The sequence below is a fragment of the Maniola jurtina genome, chromosome Z, assembly GCF_905333055.1.
Source record: "Maniola jurtina chromosome Z, ilManJurt1.1, whole genome shotgun sequence".
In the NCBI taxonomy this organism is placed as follows: Eukaryota; Metazoa; Arthropoda; class Insecta; order Lepidoptera; family Nymphalidae; genus Maniola; species Maniola jurtina.
The window spans coordinates 13000518-13021086 of NC_060058.1; the positions used below are offsets into that span (position 1 = coordinate 13000518).

The 20569-nt window shown below is 37.8% G+C and overlaps 1 protein-coding gene across 1 annotated transcript; it reads right to left on the reverse strand.

The window, feature by feature from the left end:
* Window positions 1–3043: 3043 nt before the first annotated feature.
* LOC123880558 (putative serine protease K12H4.7) lies at window positions 3044–17308 on the reverse strand. The gene is made up of 9 exons (XM_045928741.1): window positions 17026–17308; window positions 15968–16155; window positions 15196–15431; window positions 14102–14237; window positions 13314–13458; window positions 12034–12202; window positions 11386–11518; window positions 4978–5147; window positions 3044–4391 (listed from the first exon to the last, which is right to left on the reverse strand). Exons 1-9 carry the CDS (start codon window positions 17227–17229, stop codon window positions 4279–4281), a joined length of 1494 nt encoding a protein of 497 aa, XP_045784697.1. The 5' UTR covers window positions 17230–17308; the 3' UTR covers window positions 3044–4278.
* Between the last annotated feature and the right edge of the window lie 3261 nt (window positions 17309–20569).

Here is a 20569-nt window from a genome sequence, read left to right on the forward strand (position 1 = left end):
AAAGTCCATGAAACTTTGCAGACATATTCTAGAAACTAATGTCTATGTCTGTGGTTTTCCAGATTTCTGTAAAAATATTTGGTTTCAAAGTTACGCGGTCTTAAAAATTTTCATACAAATCTTTGAGCCCCTGTAATTTTAAAACTACATATTTTTAGAAAAATCTAAACATCACAGACACAGATATTAGTTTCTAGAATATGTCTGCAAAGTTTCATGGACTTTGGTTGCTTAATATTCAAATGAAATTGGAACTACGATTGTATGAAACGAGTGACGGAGAGAGCCCTGTTAAGTCTATTGAGACTTAAAAATTAAGCAATTTAAAATAATTTGAACAACACCTAAACTGGTGAAGTAAAATCACAGAATAAAAACAATTATTTAAATAACAAAATCTCTAAAGGAAACGCCATCAAAAAATTCTATTCTGAGTTGTGGCAATACTCAGACAGTATGATGACAGGTCTGTAAGGCTCCGAGCCTACAGGTTGGTAAATCGCTACCCGCAGATAATCTTCATATACTATATTATACTAAGGCACGTACCCTTAAACCCGCAAAACTATTCTAACACGTAAAAAAGTCCTCCAAAAGTCCTACTGATCTGTCATCACTTCATTACTTCTATGTTAATTTTCTAATCAAAGTTCTATTCTTCGGCAATTTAAGCCTAACACATTTTACGAATTGAACTAAATGACGATACACAATATAATAGAAACCGAGAGAGCAATCTAACCAGCTTTTATTATCATATTTCGTCAGAGTCTTCAGTCTTCCCGATGGTGTTGACTTAAGAATCTAGAGAGGAACTCGTAGAACCGAAGAGATAGAAGACTCTCGTTACAGGGATGCTCAACTGATAAGTCGCCGCATCTGCAGTTTCGTTTAAATGAAAATATAATCAAATCAATAATAACAGGTCACGTCCTAGTTACTAATGTACTAAACTAGGAGATGGGGTGGAGAGGTGACGATCCGATTTTTCGCCGTACTACTAGTTTTACAAATAAGGTGCACTGTTGTTGTACAAACGTCAATACAGCTGGAACCCTTTGGCAAATAATAACGCGGTCTCTTCTTTCATCTATAAAAAATAACTTCTTTGTATTTCGTTACTAAACGTTGTTTGTACATAAACAGAGCACCTGTTGATATTCTAGGAAAAATGGGACTCTTGCTTAATATATTTGCATACTATTCCGATTTAAGGCACATACTGTTTATCTCCGTTACTATTTTTTTTCGCCGAAACACGGTGCAGGCGCTTCATTAACTATGACAACATCCAAAATTGATCTAACGGATGACTAAAACTGAAGCTCAAATTAAAAAGAATTGTACACACTATACGAAGCGCCCGCGTCGTGTTTAGTCCGTAACTCGACTACAAAAATTCCGAGATATATTGTACAATTTCTCACGTAAAGTTCCGATTTTAATAATAATTAGTAAAAAATTAACGATTAATTACATTATGAAAGAGGCCGCAGATGTTAATAGCGGTGGAAAGTCGCCGTCGTCTTCGTGAATTGATTTAATTTAATAAGCGCGATTGGTTCCCAAGATAGCCTTCGTCGCACGGGTCATCGTTGAATGGTTCCCGCTGGGCGAGCGTGCCGCGAAGGAGACCTCGGTCGCCGTTCATAAGCACCATGAGGTAGTTTTCCTTGGTTGCGGTTACAATATCATGAGAAAATTAACCAAACATAAAACACACAAACCTTATTGCTTTATAGAGGTTACTAGTTTTCGCTTTGTTCTTAGAGACCACCGTAGGTGGGATCGCAACTCGCACACCCATGCCACACCCTGTCCTCTAGTCGTGTTCTACCCCCGTGTCGCATCGGTGCACCATCCCCTCTCGTCCAATGTTACCGAACCCCTCAGTGTATAATAATTGAGTAAATTTTAAACGCTTTTCCAGTTGTCCATGGACGTATAACTATTGCGGCTGCCATGCGTCATGAACAATCATACTATAACAATCAAAAAATATTGTGAACAAATATCATTACAAAATATATACTAGAATATATAATAATGTAAACATCACAGCGAAAATCGGAATCGTCTGAATGGAGTTCTTTATCGACAACTATGGTTTTCTATGCTTTGGATATAGCTAACATCACGAATAAAGTCCTTTTAGCTCGACCATTAGAAATATATACTGAACTCTTTCGCGCCCACTATTTCCAAACTGACTGATTCCAATGAGAAGCAGTGATATAGCTACCCCGCCGCAAGAAAACCAATAGCCTTAATCCTCTCGTTATTCTATAGTCCTGAGATGTATATAGTTTTATAGTTTCCGGTATAGCTTAGATACAAAGCTTGTCTTAATTAGTGTTGCTGTCAATGACATATCCGGTATTGGTGTGCTTAAGGTGGCTCCGTGCTTTAATTTAAACCGCTAATTCTTCCGATGCTAGGTGAGCAAGGCCGTCGTGCAGTATTGCCGATGATAAAATATCATGTCCGGGATAACAAGTGCGAAATTTTTCTCGCGGTTTTTACATTTCATTCGCGTAAATCGCACTATGTTGTTTAGTCTAAAAAGGGTTTAAAATTCATTATAGGCACACGTTTGACCACAATCACACTTGATGGAAAGTGATGATGTGGATGAAGGGACGCGTTAACCTAGAAGATGTCTATTCACTCTTAATAAGTCAAGAATAATCGAAAGAGCAGTTTGAACGTCATAAAAGTTGTTAGGGCTCTTTAATACATTTCGAGTCTATATCTCACATATATTAAAATTTTAAACCTGATCCGACAGTTATATTACTACATATTCGAACCTTATCTTAATAACAAATCCAGCAGTCACGTACACCGTACCGTCGACTCGTAAATTCAATTTCACAAATATAACCTTCATATACATTCTCAAAGCTTCCTCGATTACATTTCCAAGTAAATAGAGTGAGTGACGTTTTCACAAATAAACAAGGTTACTGTCCTTTTTTCTTTTCAATTGTTATCGTGAAGGAACAAGATGCTGTTGGTACTCGTAGGTGTTTGGATTTTGTAATTTGTAAGCATGATTGTAAGGAGATATTTTTTTTAATTGGTTACTTTATCGAGTTAGGCCTTTAGTTGATGCCGTTTTATTATGTGAAATATGCCGTATTTCATATGTGAAAACGTTTTTCAATGTATACAAGACAAATAAACTGAAACCTCCGTGCTTTCTGAGATGTTAGACATTCATTATCCTCATTGCAAGACAATTTTGTTTAATAGCCAGAATTGGCAAATGTTGGTTTGTTACTACTATTTGATAAATGCGCATTTATGTCAGTCACAGTCAAGTTTAGATATATCGTCAAATGGTGCATTTTTTCTCTATAAAGTTCCTCAACATATCAACAATCTAAACAAGAAAAGCACTGTAAAGAAATTTGTCTTTTGCGTCAGACCAATAATGCGTAAACCATATTCTAAGTAATCATTAAATTATCTTGTATTAATTTAAACTTGTGTATTCGACGATCATGATAAATAATTAAAACTGTAATTATAAAAAATATAGGTTAGTATAACAGAGAAAATAGATGTGCTAATAAGTTTAGAAGGGATTATGTGAAAATGAAGAAAGTAAAGTTTAATTAACAAGTTTTGTTGAGTTACTCCAATACACCCTAGCGCGTAGCGGCTTATTTTTTCATTTTACTTCTGAAAAATTCAGAACCAACATGCGTACAATATACTCGTGTTCAAATTGCCTAGTCTCCCTTTCCTCCCGGGCTATACCGATGTTGACCCCTTTAGTCCCATTCCCATAGCCCCCACCCTACCGTCAGGCCCCCCCCGCGTTTCAAATCTAGACGGATTCGGCTGAGCCTAGAATATCTGCGTAAAGTTGGTAAAGCATTCATCTTCCTCCGTTTAAGGCAAAACAAACGACTCTCGACGATAAAAATAATCCAAACACAAGATACAAACCTCATTACAAAAATTAGCAACGCACCCGGGTGTTTTCTGTCCGGTCTAACCCCAATTGCGAACGATTTCATTCATTTGAGACACAAATGCGCACTTATTTACTTAACACTACAAATACAATCTTGAATCTACTACAAAGGAACAGTTATGGAAACACTGAGCTTAAATAAACGCAATGAGAAAATAAATCTATAAAGCGTTAGGAGGACCGTCGAAGAAGTTGGGAGCCTTGGATTAGAGAAGCTTTTAAATACGCCGTCGTTTCCGCCGCCCCCACATGACGCGGAACGTTCCTCCTCAGAGCCTCGTCACACCCGAGGGTCAAGGAAGGTTCAGCCACGAGCCGATATAGCTCTGGATCTCGACGCGAGCTGCGACCAGTTTCGTTGAGTCGTTGGCGCTCGGTGGATACATGTTCGCGCAATGCGCTGTACCTGTACCCGATTACAAGTAATTACAGTTCTACCACTTTTATAAGTTTTAGTTTAATTTTAAGGAACAAAAACTTCTCGTCTCACTACGGCGAGGAAACTAATACATTACCCTACAAAAAACAAACCACAATCATGCAATGTAAATATAAGAAAATAATGAAAAGTTTTTTCGGGTGCGTTCTGAATTGATACTTTTTATCAGTTTAATTTCATTGTGTGGTATTTTTTAATAAAAAGAAAAAAGTACGCCATTCATATTATACCATAGTTCACCATGTTTGAATTTCGATTTAATGCTCAAGTTTGTACATATATTTACAGCCAGCGCTCCAAGCGGAAACGTTGCGAATCTAAAATCAATGGTACTGAATTTTTAACTTTAAACCAAGGACCTTTAGGTCTATTTTACTTTGATGTTATTTTGTTTTGACTCTCGAATACTATCAAAATTGGTGAGAAGTAAAACCTTATAGTGAAGGTACTGTTAAAATGGACTTTTCTACGTAGATTTCAAGCGATAAAAAAGTCTTTCCGCGCTAGTGAGGTGAGAAAAATATTTCTATTCTATTCTGTAATAGAAGCTGACCTTCAATGAAGATAGCAGGCGCATCGTTGTCCTGCGTGGTGGTCATGCCGAGAGCGTGCCAAGGGTCGACCGACCCGTGCACGTACGCGACCCGCCCGGCGGCGATATCCAGGCCGCCGTACGCTCGGTTGGTCCACTCGGCGCCCGCGCTTACGAACTCCGCGTTAAATCTGTAACAAACACAAATTGATGCTAACCAAAGATTTTATAAAACACAGGCAAAGCTCATACATTCGTAATTAAGAAGACAAATTCCTTTTTTGCTGTTAAGAAATTAGCTGTAGTATCGACTAATTCTGACACATTAGTCGATACTAGAGCTAATTTCTTAAACTGGATCCTTTCAAGTAAAGATTTTTATATAAACCTGTGAGATTGATACTGCCATTGTCGCAATTGAAAATGCCATAAGCCTACGTTGTCGTATTAGTTTAAAAAATGCGAAAAACCAAATTAATTTGGAATCGCGGGCAGGCCCGTCGCTTCCACCTTAAGGCTATTGATCACCGCTGCATTTGAAAGCGCAGGACAAAGATGCGCGCTCCTTTTGTACCCCGATATTATTGATTGCTACTTGCTAGATACGATAGCAAGAAAACTTGTTGTGCGCAAATTGTCTGCGCAACAACGCAATCAAAACATTCTCGAAGTGCCAATATCAACCATATGTCGAAGTAAATAAAGCTGCGTCTCAGCACTCCGTAGGTGTTGCGGCTTAAACTATTGATTAACGTTGCACTTGACTGCGCAGGACAAGGATGCGCGCGTCACTTGCACCCCGGTATTATTGATTGCCAGATATGGTAGACACAAAACTTATTATTAAAATTCGCGTTCACAACTGTTAAAGAAAATTCATCATGTACGAGTCAGATTAGCACGCAAAGGGTTTCGTACTATCGTGCAAAAAATAACAGTTAGTAATTTTTTAATTTTCATGGCGTTAGTTTTGAAATTTTTAGTATTTGTTGAGCGGCAATAGAATACACATTTTGGAAAAATTTCTACTGTCAATCGGTTCACAAGACACAGATAAAAGGGACGGACAGTGGAGCCTTAGAAATAGGGCCACGTTGGCACCCACATAGAACCCAAAAAAGGAAAACTACCGAATTGCTTAGTCACTAATTTCACCATTCATAAATAGTTCAACACTAGCGACTGCTTCGCTCGGCAATTAAAAATAAACCTTCTTTATTCACTATCCCGTGGAATTTTGAAAATTCTTTTTACAGAGAACCTTTGTATAAAATTTCAGCTTTCTTGGGCTAAGAGTTAGGCGTTGATGAGTCACCAATGGACTTTTCTTTTTATATTATATTGAGATATTATAAATTATTTACTTAATTAGATATAATTTTATTTTTCTTCGCACTTACACAGGACCGTCCACTAAAAAGATCGGGCACCACTGCAATTCTCAGTTCCCGGTGCAGGATAAGAGATGCGCGCGCAAGATCTACCCAGATTTTATTGATTTGAAGACATATTGAAATTTTATCTTTTCTGTGCAAGGACGCAAACTGCAATTAGCTACTCAAATTCCATTTATTATGATCTTTATCTTTATCTTATTTGGTGCTGCTCAGCTAGTATAGAAGATACAAAATCCGCCAACGCATTGCGTCTCAAAGAGCGCCAACTCGAATACATTGATTTTATTTGTTATCATTGTACTCGCTGCGCGGTGCAAGGGGCGAGGATGCGCATGTCACTTTACAATCTGAAGTTGGCTTTTTGGAATTGATTGGCTTAAATTTTTCTTTTTTTGGTCTACATCTTGCCCGAAAAAGGGAGACTAGCTTATATTAATAGTTAAAATTAATACACATAACAAGACACCCACCAACACAACGTCGCACCGATCAAGTATTATTACTTGTAGCGTAGTTTATTGATTCACATCCAAAGATGCACTCCACGGCACAAGAGAAAAAAAGGATGCGCATGTCATTGATTGATGGGCTCACATTTTAAGTTCCGCATAGTAGAACTCTATCGACTTATTTTATTGCGCACAAAAATCAAAAAGTGCCAAACGTCCTGCGCGCGCACTATTCCAAAAACACGCTCTAGTATTGATCATCAACCTTCTTTGCCAAGACTTACGTTATTTTCTTTGGATATTAAATGGATCTTCCTGCCATACTTCTAGGACGTAGGTGTCAACTAAGAAATGGTTTTGAGAAAATCCCCTCGTAAGGGGGTGAAATGGTAGTTGGAAGGTTATATGAAAATTGTATCTATTTGAAGTTGGAGGTATGAAACTCTTCATTTAGGTTAGCTTTAAATAATAAAAACTTGTATAAGTTATTTTTCAAAAATTAGGGTTAATCCCTTAATTTTTTTCCTTTTTATAAAAGTTTTAATTATCGTTATTGTTAACTTGAAATTTGGAAGGTAGGTATCAGCTAAGATTTTACGAAAAGCCACCCCCCCTAAAGGGTTAAAATATGGGCTGGAAGATTGTATGAAATTCAAAGGTATCTAAGAAAGCTATAATATAAAGTTCGACCATAGTGCTTTTCTGAGTTCCATACCTTAAGGTAAGACTGAGGATTAGGTAAATGAGGCCTTTTGCAGCAGGAAAATTTCTAATCTCATCAGAAAGCAGAAATTTTACACAGACGCGGGCAACTGCTAGTCACATAATAAAAAACAAAAACATCGCTTGCAGGAAGCCTATTTAATTTTTACTACACGAAAAGTGCGCGCAGCAAGAAAGAATACGTTTGGCTGTACTATATGATATATACGCAACTGTTCCGTACCGTTCTTGTATAATTTTCTGTAATTCATACATTAAGCTTCAGATCCTTTAGGCAAATAGTTTGCGGATGACTATTATCAGTTAGTGAATCTGAATCACAGATTGAAAGCAAGTCCATAGGCAAATACGCGGTTTCTTTCTAAGCAAAACGGAGGGATATACTAAATGACGTGAAAAAATTATCACGTCATCTTTCAAAAATCTGATTGGTTTACTGAACTCATCAGATCTCCGCTCCGTTTAGGACTTAGGTGAAAACCGGGCGTCAAAAAGAGCTATAGGGGCCGAGTAAATGAGACAGCAAGCAAAACGCTGCAAACTGCATACATGATTTTATGAACGCTTCATCTAAAATATATGGGATACAAACAGTCCGAAGCCTTGGTTTTGGCAAGCAGCCTTGTATGCTCGCTCAAATGTATTCCTAAATACATCCCAAAATTAAGCGAGCAAAAGTTCTAGTCGATCACAATTTCAATTGCGCGCGCATATCTTTCTAGACAAGTAACGCAACCAAATAGGTATTGATCAAGGAACTAGTATTGATTTTGCCGCCATCTTATGTTTGATGTTATTACAAGATGGCGTATGAACATTCGCATCAGCCATCTTAGTCGATTTAAAACTATATCATGAGCCCGACGCCTATCACCATAATTTATACAAAAAAACATTCGCAACAAAACTTCGCAACGTGTTTTATCAATAGTAGTTTATATAGGTCGAGTATTTCATGATCAATTATTTAAATAAATTTTATCTGTTCTTAATGGGCATTTATTTTACTAATGACAAGTTCTTTTGATTATCGATAATGATAATAATCGAATAGATCGAAATTTAACAACAGAGTACTTACGGCGCACGCCTCGATCGCTGAACTACGTAGTCGTGATGTAAAGTCACTTGGCACTACTTGCAACAAAAGACATTGAAGAGTCCCGCACGAACAAGGTAGCAAATTAAAAATAAAAGTACATGATTTGAGTATCGATTTAAACTAATGAGAACACTACTTTTCCCGTCGAATCAGCAAAGTAATCCAGGGAAAAAGAGAATAAATTGAAAAAGTTGATGATATTGGGAGGCCTGGCGCGTTTGGGTGGACTCTCAGCGATTTGGCTTTCAGCCGGGTCGGTCATCTCTACAGGAATTTTAGGCTCAGGTGAACGAGACATTCTGCTAGCGCGCCTTTACCTCGACTGAGGCGTTGGCCAGGCGAGCTCAATTGCGATGCTCAATATTTCTGTTATTGATTAGTAACAAGCACATGCGTGATCTTATTTGTATGACTACGCATGTGCCCAGTGGAAAATTACCGCCTTTAGAACGGTATAGCTGCCTATGAGAAACGTATATCCTTCTTGCGATGCAGTTGCTACGCATGTGCATATGGAAAAACACCGTTATCGTATCGGTGTCGATTCTAGAAAGATCACGTTAAAGGTTACCCAGGGACTGCGCATGTGCAAATGGAAAAGCACCGTTTTTGTTTGCGCATGTACGGTCAGCCTCAGAATTCGAGTAGCAATTCTGCGAAACTATTGCATCAAAAACTTGTCGCACTTATGACCTTTTTCTATAAACACGCCACACACACCTAACGCATGTTCCATACGCGTGCGCAAGCGTGCTACGCGAATATGATCATTAAGGTGTTAAACGACTTACGGCCTTTGACTGTACATATATGAAAAATCACGTGAAAAGCCTTTTCATATGTAACACAATATAACGAAGCCAAATCTCACGAAGTTAGAAAATTATTAAATATAATCCCGCTTTATTATTTAGAAGTCACGCGCGTACGGTCACGGCACGGACCCGAGGTAAAGAGCGCGCCAGCGAGAAAACTCTCATCACTGTTTGTTATAAAGGGAAAAACATCCAGTTCAATTAATGTAGCAAACAATCGTTATCTACGTTCCGCTAAAAGCGAAATTACGCGCTCAATCATAATCATAAGTGCAAAAATTCCCTTTCCGTGAAAACCGACTTATTATATATCATTGAATTTGCTTATACTTTCTAAAGTGTGAAAATTGAAAAATCACTTTCCGTGAAAAACCGCCTGTGAAAGGAAACAATAACTATACCAAATCATATGAAAGGGCTTTACCTGTACATTCTAATACAGATTTTTACATAGACTTAAAAAAATTCTAAGCCTATGGATTTATATTTATTTTTATAGGCATAATAGTTTTTGATTTATCGTGCAAAATGTCGGGACAATACCCGAATGCGGAACCCTCGGTACGCGAGTCTGACTCATATTTCGGCTCCTTTTTCATGTATGGGAGCCCCCTCAAAAATAATTCAATTGAGTTTTTAATTCAATGTTTGATTTTGGGTCAACTTTCTACACCAAACACTTAAATTTCAGGTTTGTAAATCATTTAGTCTACGAGCTAGAGACTTGTGACATTTTTTGGACGGACAGACGGACGGACAGACAGACAGATAGATAGACAGACAACAAAGTGACATTAATTGGGCTCCGTTTGTACCCATTGGGTACCGAAACCTAAAAATCACGTCGATCTGTTGCTCCGTTGTGACGAGATTGAAAGACAAAATAAACCAACAAACAAACACTATCGTATTTATAATATAAGTAGTGATACCAACCCAATGATAGTGCGCTGTAAAAATGACAATTAATTTCAAAACTACTTGTTATCGATTTCACACTCGGCTCTAGTAGACGTACACGTAGCTCGCTAACAGATGGCGCTGTACGGCTGTTAATCCGCGTTCTAGTTTCTGTTATAGTGTATTTACATATAATATTAGCCGAGTTCTTTAAGATTGAACGTCTCTTGAATACCCATTTTTGTCGTTGCAATTTTTGGAACGGATACTCCTTTATGGAATCCGTTTAAATAAAGCCGGCCAAGAGCGAGTCAGAGTAGCACCGTGGTATTTTTGCCGACATTAAACATGATAACTCAAAAACTATTGTGCATATAAAAATCTGTATTAGGATGTAGTATGTACAGGTTAAGCCCTTTCATAATAATATGACACCCCATTCAAAATAGTTATCTTACCTATCTTAGGAAAAAAGGAACCCATATAGGATCACTTTGTTGTTTGTCTGTCTTGCTGTCTGGCTGTCTGTCTGCCCGTCTGTCTGTTTGTCGTGTCTGTCAAGAAAACCTATAGGGTACTTCCCGTAGGCCAAGAATCATGAAAGGCAGGCAGTTAGGTCTTATAGCACAAGTAAAGGAAAAACTCCGAAAACTGAATTAGTGGTTATGTCACAAAAAAAAAAAATTGTTTCAATTATCAAAGTAAGATAACTATAGGATAGTGTGGTATTACAATATGAACTTGTAGATTCTAAAACTTATTTTTATACATAATAAGTTTTGATTTATCGTGCAAAATGTCGAAAAAAATACTCGAGGTAGAACCCTCGGTCTCGGTTTCGTCGCGAGTCTGACTCGCACTTGGCCGGTTTTTTTAATTGATAGAAAAGCTTTGCGACATTGATGCTGCAGGGGACCTGATCACCAAAGCTGGTGGGATTTAGAAACTGTCGGTTATTTAAAATTAGCGTTCATGCCCATCGCTAAGTAGGAATAAGGATTTACAAACGTTTAAAATCTGAGAATAAAGTAAAAAGTACATACTTAGTGCCAAAGACGTCTTGGCATTGTTGTATGAAGAAATCTAGTGGGAATTGATTGCCAAATACTTCGACTTCGCCCGATGATGTCTGATAGAAACCGAACTCTGTACAAGTTTGATACATCCATTGACGACCTGAAAAATATGATATCATTAGAGATGAGACAATGGTGGTCTATTCCGGTCTGTTCAGTTCGATTCGGCGTATTAATTACTACATAATGCCCGCGACTTTGTCCGCGTGGATTTAGGTTGTCAAACATCCCGTGAGAACTCTTTGATTGTCCGGGATAAAAAATAACCTATGTCCTTTCCCGGGATGCAAGCTATTCTGATTAAAATTTCGTCAAAATCGGTTAAACAGTCGCCACTCACGATGCTTTCACTAGATGGAGCACGTGTACCATACAGCTGAAGCTCACGTAGAACAAGCAAATCTGAATCGCACTAACGGAGAGTTTAGGTATCTACACTATAAATATAGAAGTTTCAAGTTACAACCGCCTGCCCAGCTGGCGTTACCGAGCACAACACCGCTCGGAGGGCATTCCCTATTGCTACGATCGAGCACACAGACACATTTCCCTTACAAGCTGACAGACGGACACACTCTTGCGTTTATAATAATAAAAACTTTTAAAAATAGTCACCTCCTTCCGCCTGTTCCGAACTCCAAGAGACATTTCTAAGCCCATTAATCAATTTGCTATAATCATAGTCCAAACACGTCTCGTCAGATTCTTCTAGAACTATAGAGTTGAATTCGGCCAACTTTTGGTATTCAGGCTTCTCGGGATGCTGCGTTAGCATACTGCACACCTGAAAATTTATTAATTTACGTCTGAATGAAAAAACGGAATCCCGTAAGGATCACTTGTGTGACTTCTTTGTTTATTACAGCAAAATACTGAACTAGATGATGCCCATACATGACAGACAGACAGACAAACAGACAGACACACTTTCGCATTTATAATGTTAGATGGAATCCTACTGGAGCGATTAATTTGGGTAGATAATATATGAATTTCTGTAACCCAAACCCGGACATGTAAAACAAATGAATTTGTAGAGGATTTACAAAATCTATGACACAAAATATTTGGTAGTTCAAAGCACTTTGATTAATTATATAATTTAATTGACACGTTGGCGGCCCCAAAACCGCTGTTTTGTTTGACAGCTATAAATACAGACAGAAGTTGCGTGAAAGCAACTTCAGTCCGCAAAAAGATCTGAGTTACTCTTAAATCGCATATAAAATATTACATCATAAAATTAAAATAAGCCGGTCTAGTGCGAGTCGGACTCGCACACGAAGGATTCCGTACCATTGTACAAGAATTAATATTTTTTAAATCTTCATAGCGGCTATTTGATTTTTTTTATTATTTGTTGTTAAAGCAGCAATATAAATACCAATTCTGTACAACTTTCAACTCTCTGACTATTATGGTATATGAGATACAACCCGCTGATAGACAGACGAACGGATGGATGGACGGATAGTCACACAGACATTGGAGGCTTAGTAATAGTCTTCAGGGCGTTAAGAATTTATGTGAATAGCTATAAGAGTTATATTAATAAAATAAAATATAATTGTAAATTAAAAATTTATAACACCCCCGACAAGTGAAGGTTACAGTAACTAAAAAAGAGCTGATAACTTTTAAACGGCTGAACCGATTTTCTTGGATTATAGTTAAGAACACTCTCGATCAAGCCACCTTTCAAACAAAAAAAACTAAATTCAAATCGGTTCATTAGTTTAGGAGCTACGATGCCACAGACAGATACACAGATACACACGTCAAACTTATAACACCCCTCTTTTTGGGTCGGGGGTTAAAAATAAAATAAAAAGAGTCCCATTGGCACACTTTGAGTATGGGACCCTTAAAAAGAAAAACTCGAAAGTTTTAGTCACCGAATTGATTGTAGTGGTTTTGCGTCGTTTGTCGCTGATGCGATTGTCTTCGTTGTACTGAACAAGATCGGCAAAATCGTCAGCTATGGAACTATAGAAATTCTTCATATCGTTTTCCGAAGCTTTTGAGAACGGTTTGCATACTCTGAAAATAAATATTAACATTTCCCTCTGTCTATGCTTCAACATGAATAAGTTTAAAACGAGATAGAGTTATGCCAGTGAGATAAATCTGTCTCGTTTTAACTGAAAGTCTAAAGTAAGCACTATATAGATGGAGCAGTAATTTATATAACTCCTGAGAAGTGTCATCGCTTTCACTAAATTATTATTAACTGCAGTACTATAAGACTCGACAAAATATGATGTCATGTAGGCCGTGGTCTGTCACATCGGCTCAAAGATTTGTATCATGTATGAAAATCTTTGAGCCCAAGTGACTTTAAACTACACATATTCACAGAAATCTGGAAAACTACAGACCTGTGTCTGTGGTTTCTAGAATGTGTCTACAAAGTTTCATTGAGTTTGATTGGTCAAATTAAATCAAACTATGTTTGTGTCAAAAGCACTGTGGAGAGCATTAGGCTTACTTCTCTTAAGAAATCTCTCAAGTCACGGCTGAAGGTATTTTTTGAATCTAGGAGGTAATTTTAATGTTTGAACTATCGTGAGTTATTTCCATTTTAAGTAAAACATTTTATGAAACTAGTGGGGTTTACATCGACTAAATACGTGGGTATAGCTGGTATAACTTATACTTAAAATGGTATGTAATTGGTACATACTTGAACTCTTTTTCGATAATTGCGGGATCCGTCTTAAGGAATGTTTCGATTTGTTGGTGTGCTAATTTCACTCGAGTAACACAGTCCTCATCGCCGGTTTTTTCGCGTAAAGAATTCACGACAACTTGGAAGTATTCTGAAAATATAAAATATAAATAAAAATGATATAAAAACTCGGGGGCTTTGAGTTTGATTAATAAAAATATATAAATCACAGTATGATAAGGTCCAATGTAGAGTGCGTATAGCACAAGCTCCTTTTTGCGGATATTTAAATATCAAGCTTATGCAATTTGAATAGAGTTGTAATTATAGCTGCCAGTTCCCATGAGAACAAAAAATAATGCCATTGCAAATCTACCCATAAATTGCATTCTACCCATTTGTACATATTAGTTAAACCCTATTTCAATTGGATAGGGTTGATAATCGCAAACCTGCAGTGAGAGGTGCATATAAATACTGGGCTAAATCATAATATGTAATGTATAGGTAATATTCATAAAAGGGGACAATGTGCTGTACACAATCTCTAAACTAAACTAAAATGACAGGTTTAAATATATTGCTGTCTCTTTCCTAATGCTCCCTGCGGAAAAAGATAGCAATCTTTAGACCTGTCAATTGGTTAGAAAATTGTGTGTGTGAATTAGCCACACTGACTGATATATATCAAAGTACAGCTCAGAACACTGCTTATAATCTTTCTACTATCGTACCGCAAGGCATCATCAAGGTCTATACCCATATATGTAGTCAAAATTTCACAGATACACACAAAGCGAGTTGCTCTTCACCGCAAACCGCTAGGACATGGAAGCCTCTCTGACAACAGTTTTCCTCTCCACTTATAATATCAATTTCAACCTTCGAGTCAAGAGTGAATAGGCAAGCGTGCCCCATTTTAGGCTGCATTATCACTAACTAGCAGGTCTGATTGCCAGTCTATAAATTAAAAATACGAAAGATACTCAGACAGGATCCTTAAAAACCCTAAATGCAAGTTGCAGAGGAAAATTAAGCACATCTCTTCTCTCTGGGCTGGTTTCCGCACTTAATATATATAAATTATATATAATTAAGCACATATTTACCCATAAAGTTAACTTTGGCCAACAGTGGTCCACTGGAAGAAATTGCTGCGTGTACTAAATGTGGATACTTCAGCCTGAGCCAAGCAGCTAATGATCCAGGGTACGATCCACCGAAGGCAATCCATTTCACCTCTCTGTTAAACTTGTACTTGTCGTTCATTGCTGATATGAAGTTTGCTAAGTCGGCGAGAGCTTGGTGTGAAGACAAGTATAACAAGTTTTTTGTACTGAGATCCCTGAAAGAATGTAAATAAAAACTAATGTAGTCATAAGGAACCAAGACGAAATGTGCCAGTCAGTTGTTGTCAGTTTTTCACAGTCACTTCTATGACTGATTGGTTTGGACATGCTGATAGGCTAAATTAAAAACCCCAAATCTACGCGGACAAAGTCGCAGGCATCATCTAGTCAGGAATAATTCAATGAGGACAAACACTTGATAAATAATATATATAACACAAACCATTAATAATATTGTATGCTTATCAAACAAAGCTTGTAGGAAGTGGAACATAATGAACACTTTACTTTTTAAAAATAAAAATGTCCCACTTGTACAATTAGTATTTATAGGTTTTTTGACTTCTAACTTCAGGATAAAAGGTACATCAAAACACTGTTAACTATATATATATAATTGCGATGTTGTGTAGAAACTTCAAATCGATCGATCAACTACATTTCAAATGCGAACATAATGTTACGAAAGCTGAATTTTTATTATTAGTAAAGAAGATAATATTAGTGTCAGAGTTGCTATGTCATAACTTACATTGTAGGGTGGCTCTCTCCATAGTACCTATGCTCCAACTGGATGCATAAAGCATTAAACTGTTTAGCATATTCTATCCAAGCTCCTTGCACCATCCATTTGGCACTCGCGGGGCCCTCACCGCCGATCATCAAGAAAATAGGCCCAGGATTATTGAAGTCATAGAAACTATCATTGACAAAGTAGCGCTGAAAGAAAATAGAAAGCTGATCTATATAAAAGGAGAAATTGCAGCTAATTTTGTTGTACACAATCTAAAATGACAGAACTAAAGATTGTGTGTGTGTCTACAAGAGGGGACGGGAAGTAGTTTATACTTGCCTCCCTCCTCCTAATAAGGTTTTCTGAATGGTAATAAAAATAACCACGAAGGCTGTGCTTTCCGACTGAACCGACAGTGAGGATTTATGGTAAATTTTTAATATTTAATTGACTGTTATTCTTTATATGGGCTACACCAGAAGACTAGCTCCGTCGCCCCTTCAATCAGGGCTTCCTTAGCGAGCTTCTGGCTTCGCGCTCTAGGAATCATCACTCTAGGAATAGGACAGACAAGACAGCTTGGAGTCGGTGTGATTACAATTTTTCTGCTGAACTCATTTTAGTTGAAGGGGTTAGGGTAAGAGTAGTGATATTAAAAACTAGATGATGCCCACAGCTTTACTCACGTGGATTAGTTAGATCCCCTGCAGCAACAGGATTGAGGAATAGGAATCCAAATTTTTTATGGAATAATGTCGCAAAGTTCCCCTAATGATTAAAAATATTACGCAAATGCGTTCAGAAATCTCGGAGATATCAGTGTACATAGGTAGAAAAACACAACTCCATGTTTGTAAAAGTCTCGTCAAAATAGGTTTAGCCATTCCAAAGATTAGCCCGTTCAAACAGACAGGACACTTCAATTTTATTTATTAGTATAGAAGAATATCTCGTAAACTATTATGAATCGCAGGTGGGGACGCCCCTTCCACCCATGCACCCTTCTCCCATCCACCTTCAATGCGGGCGCAATACTAAAGCTGAGCCACTGAGTTGTTTGCAAGCATAAATCTTACCTGTTTCCAAGTTCTGGTATCTGTAGGGCGAGAGTGGTCCAGCTTTTGGATGAACCATTGCGCTGGGGGCAGCTTTACGCCACTAATTCCCGCCGGTTCACCTAAATTGCCTCCTTTACTACGGCCCAAGTGGAACCGTTTAGCACCCTGGACCAATACTATAAGTTGAAAACATATTACAACTACAGAGAAGGATCGAGGCATGTTCACCTAACTTATCGACCAATTTTTCTATTGAGAATGAATGAGCAGAGTTAAATAAAAATAAATAAAATCATTGATTAGGTATTTTTTTTTTTTTTTTTTCTTTAAATCTGGCTTTACTCTGATTAGCCAATGTCAAGTTTGTGATATTTTCAAGTTATTATTATACTATATATAGCTCGATTACCACTGACTGACTCATTGACATAATTGTTCTCCTAGAAAGAGACGGAAAATGATATAGTGATGTAGGGGAGATGTGTTCGGGTGGGGGAGATGACTGGGGAAAAATTATGACATTTCAGAAAAACAAGATGGCGGCCGACGTGATTTTTGCAGCTCCTTTGTTTTTTAAGGGACTCCGTTCAAACTTGCAACTATTAAAGAATGTAGTAAATGGTTAACAGAAAATGTAGAAAAAATTGGAAAAACAAAATGGCGGCCGAACCGTAGCGTTTTGAAAATTTTGAATTTTCGACCCCGAACCGCGGCGCCACAGATCCGAAACGGGAAATTGAAACTAATAATTTTTTTCTGGTTTCGTCTACGATTATCCTGAATTTTGACGGAATGGGAGTGGTTTTTAAAAATTCAAGATGGCGGCTGTCGTGGCGGCCATTATGTTAGAGATACGAAAAAACGCAATTTTAAAAGTTAAATATCTCAAAGTTGGCAACATCGGAGCGATTCGGCTTCTATGAAGCGATTGTACGTATAGACTCGAGGTATAGATTGAAGGAAAAAAATTACCCCATTTTTTGGGGAAATTTCAAGATTTTCGGGAAATTGTAAAAAATCGAAATACGCACTTTTAGCAAAATTCGAGTATGAGCGATTACGTGTTTTGCTCGTGCAAATGACATTTAGGTATTTTCGTCGCCGAGGACTGGCAACACTGGAATTTATCGAAGCAAAAGTGATTTTCGACATTGTCTTTTTTCAGGGGCGATCATTTCGCGTGGGTGCGAGCGAGATGAGAGATTGAAACGTCATCGGGAGTGGTATATCCTGTAGTTAATGGGAAAGTTGTACAACGATGTAATTTATTTCTGCAAAACGAGTTGGCGGCCATTTTGTAATTTTTTGAATTTTTCGAAATTTTGATCACGTTTTTGAAGCAGTTGGCAACATTTTGGAAAGTCAATATGTATGAATCGATTGTGTATCTCGGCTGGCAGTATGGAGATATGCAACCGGTGTTGCCACTTTTGGGGAGATTTTCGAGATTCGAGACTAAGAAACTCCTGTAAAATTTTGTATGAAAATTTTTTTTTCACTGATGGTGTCGTATAGAGAACAAAAACTTAGTAAGCCAAAATTATGGAGAGAGCTGATGATTGAGGGTTTCGGAGACGGGTGGAGGGCCCGCTTAAGGTATTGAAGATAGGCGGGGGGTGCTCGAGCAAATGTCATTCATGACGTCATCCAATTGCCAAAAAGCTGAAAAAAAATTCAAAATGGCGAAGAAAAGATGGCCGCCATACAAATTTCACCGGTGTCCAGCTCGGAGGGTATAAAAGATGGAAGTGTGGTTTCTTGGCAAGAAATGATCAGGGTCCGAAGGTCTACTCGATGAATAGAAAAAAAATTCAAAATGGCGGAATTTATTTTTCCATACATTTTGTATGGCGAATATTTTATGTTTTGTTCTCCTAGAAAGAAACAATAAACGATATCATGATGTTCGGGAGATATGTTCGGGTGCACGATATGAGTAGGGAAAAATTATGATATTTCAGAAAAACAAGATGGCGGCCGACGTGATTTTTGCAACTCTTTTGTTTTCCAACCGATTTCGTTGAAACTCGCAATCTTTGAAGAATGTAGTAAACGATTAATAGAAAAAGTGGAAAATTTTGGAAAAACAAGATGGCCGCCGTACAAATTTCGTCAGTGTCTATCTCGGAGGCTATAAAAGATGGAAGAGTGGTTTCTTGGCAAAAGATGATCAGGGTCCGAAGGTCTACTCGGTAGAACAAACTCTGCATGCTCGCGGACCACTTTAGTGGTCCGCGCACCCACGCACCCTACTTTATTAACCTCAACTACCCCGTTTTTACAAAAAATGATATGGATGTCGTTTTCAGGGTTTTCCAGGGTGCTGATTATGATAATGACATTTATTTTGAAATCCAAGATGGCGGACATGCATTTTTTAAGAAAAAAATCGATATGGGTGTCGTTTTATGGTGTTTTCGCGGTGAATTTTGTATCTTAATAAATAAATTTGGTTTAGTATAATAAAGTTAACCCAACCACGTCACGCGAGCTGCTTTAGCAGCTCGCGCACCGAGCAAAACACTAGTACTATATATAGCTCAATTACCACTGACTCACTCATTAACATAATTGTTCTCCTAGAAAGAGACGGAAAATGATATAATGATGTAGGGGAGTTGTGTTCGGTTTCGGGAACCTTCTGGGGAAAAATTATGACATTTCGGAAAAACAAGATGGCGGCCGACGTGATTTTTGCAGCTCCTTTGTTTTTTAAGGGACTCCGTTCAAACTCGCAACTATTTAGGAAAGTAGTAAACGGTTAATAGAAAAGGTAGAAAAAATTGGAAAAACAAAATGGCGGCCGAGCTGGAGCGTTTTCAAAATTTTCATTTTTCGATCCCTAACCGCGGCGCCACAGATCCGAAACGGGAAATTGAAACTTATAATTTTTTTCTGGTTTCGCCCACGATTATCCTTAATTTTGACGGAATGGGGGTAGTTTTTAAAAATTCAAGATGGCGGCTGTCGTGGCGACCATTATGTTAGAGGTACGAAAAAACGCAATTTTTAAAGTTAAATATCCCAAGGTTGACAACATCGGAGCGATTCGGCTTCTATGAAGCGATTGTACGTATAGGCTCGAGGTATAGATTGGAGGAAAAAAATTACCCCATTTTTTGGGGAAATTTCAAGATTTTCGGGAAATTGAAAAAAATCGAAATACGGACTTTTCGCAAAATCCGAGTATGAGCGATTATGTTATTTGATCATACAAATGACATTTCGGTATTTTTGTCGCCGGAGACTGGCAACACTGGAATTTATCAAAGAAAAAGTGATTTTCGACACGGTCTTTTTCACGGTATCCCCTTTCGCGTGGGTGCGAGCGAGATGAGAGATTGAAACGTCATCGGGAGCGGTATATCCTGTAGTTAATAGGAAAATTATGAAACAGTGTAAAATCTTTCTGTGAAACGAGTTGGCGGCCATTTTGTATTTTTTTTAATTTTTCGAAATTTTGACCACGTTTTTGAAGCAGTTGGCAACATTTTGGAAAGTCGACATGTATCAATCGATTGTGTGACTCAACCAGCAGTATCGAAATATGTAAACGGTGTTG

What these genes read in the sequence shown, in the direction of transcription:
- LOC123880558 (XM_045928741.1), bottom strand. Translation starts at nt 17,229, where the DNA reads ATGCCTCGATCCTTCTCTGTAGTTGTAATATGTTTTCAACTTATAGTA. An exon ending in ATACCAGAACTTGGAAACAG is followed by an intron (nt 16,156 to 17,025) that starts GTAAGATTTATG and finishes ATTTTCTTTCAG; the next exon opens with CGCTACTTTGTCAATGATAG. An exon ending in GCCTGCTATCTTCATTGAAG is followed by an intron (nt 4,392 to 4,977) that starts GTCAGCTTCTAT and finishes AATCGGGTACAG; the next exon opens with GTACAGCGCATTGCGCGAAC.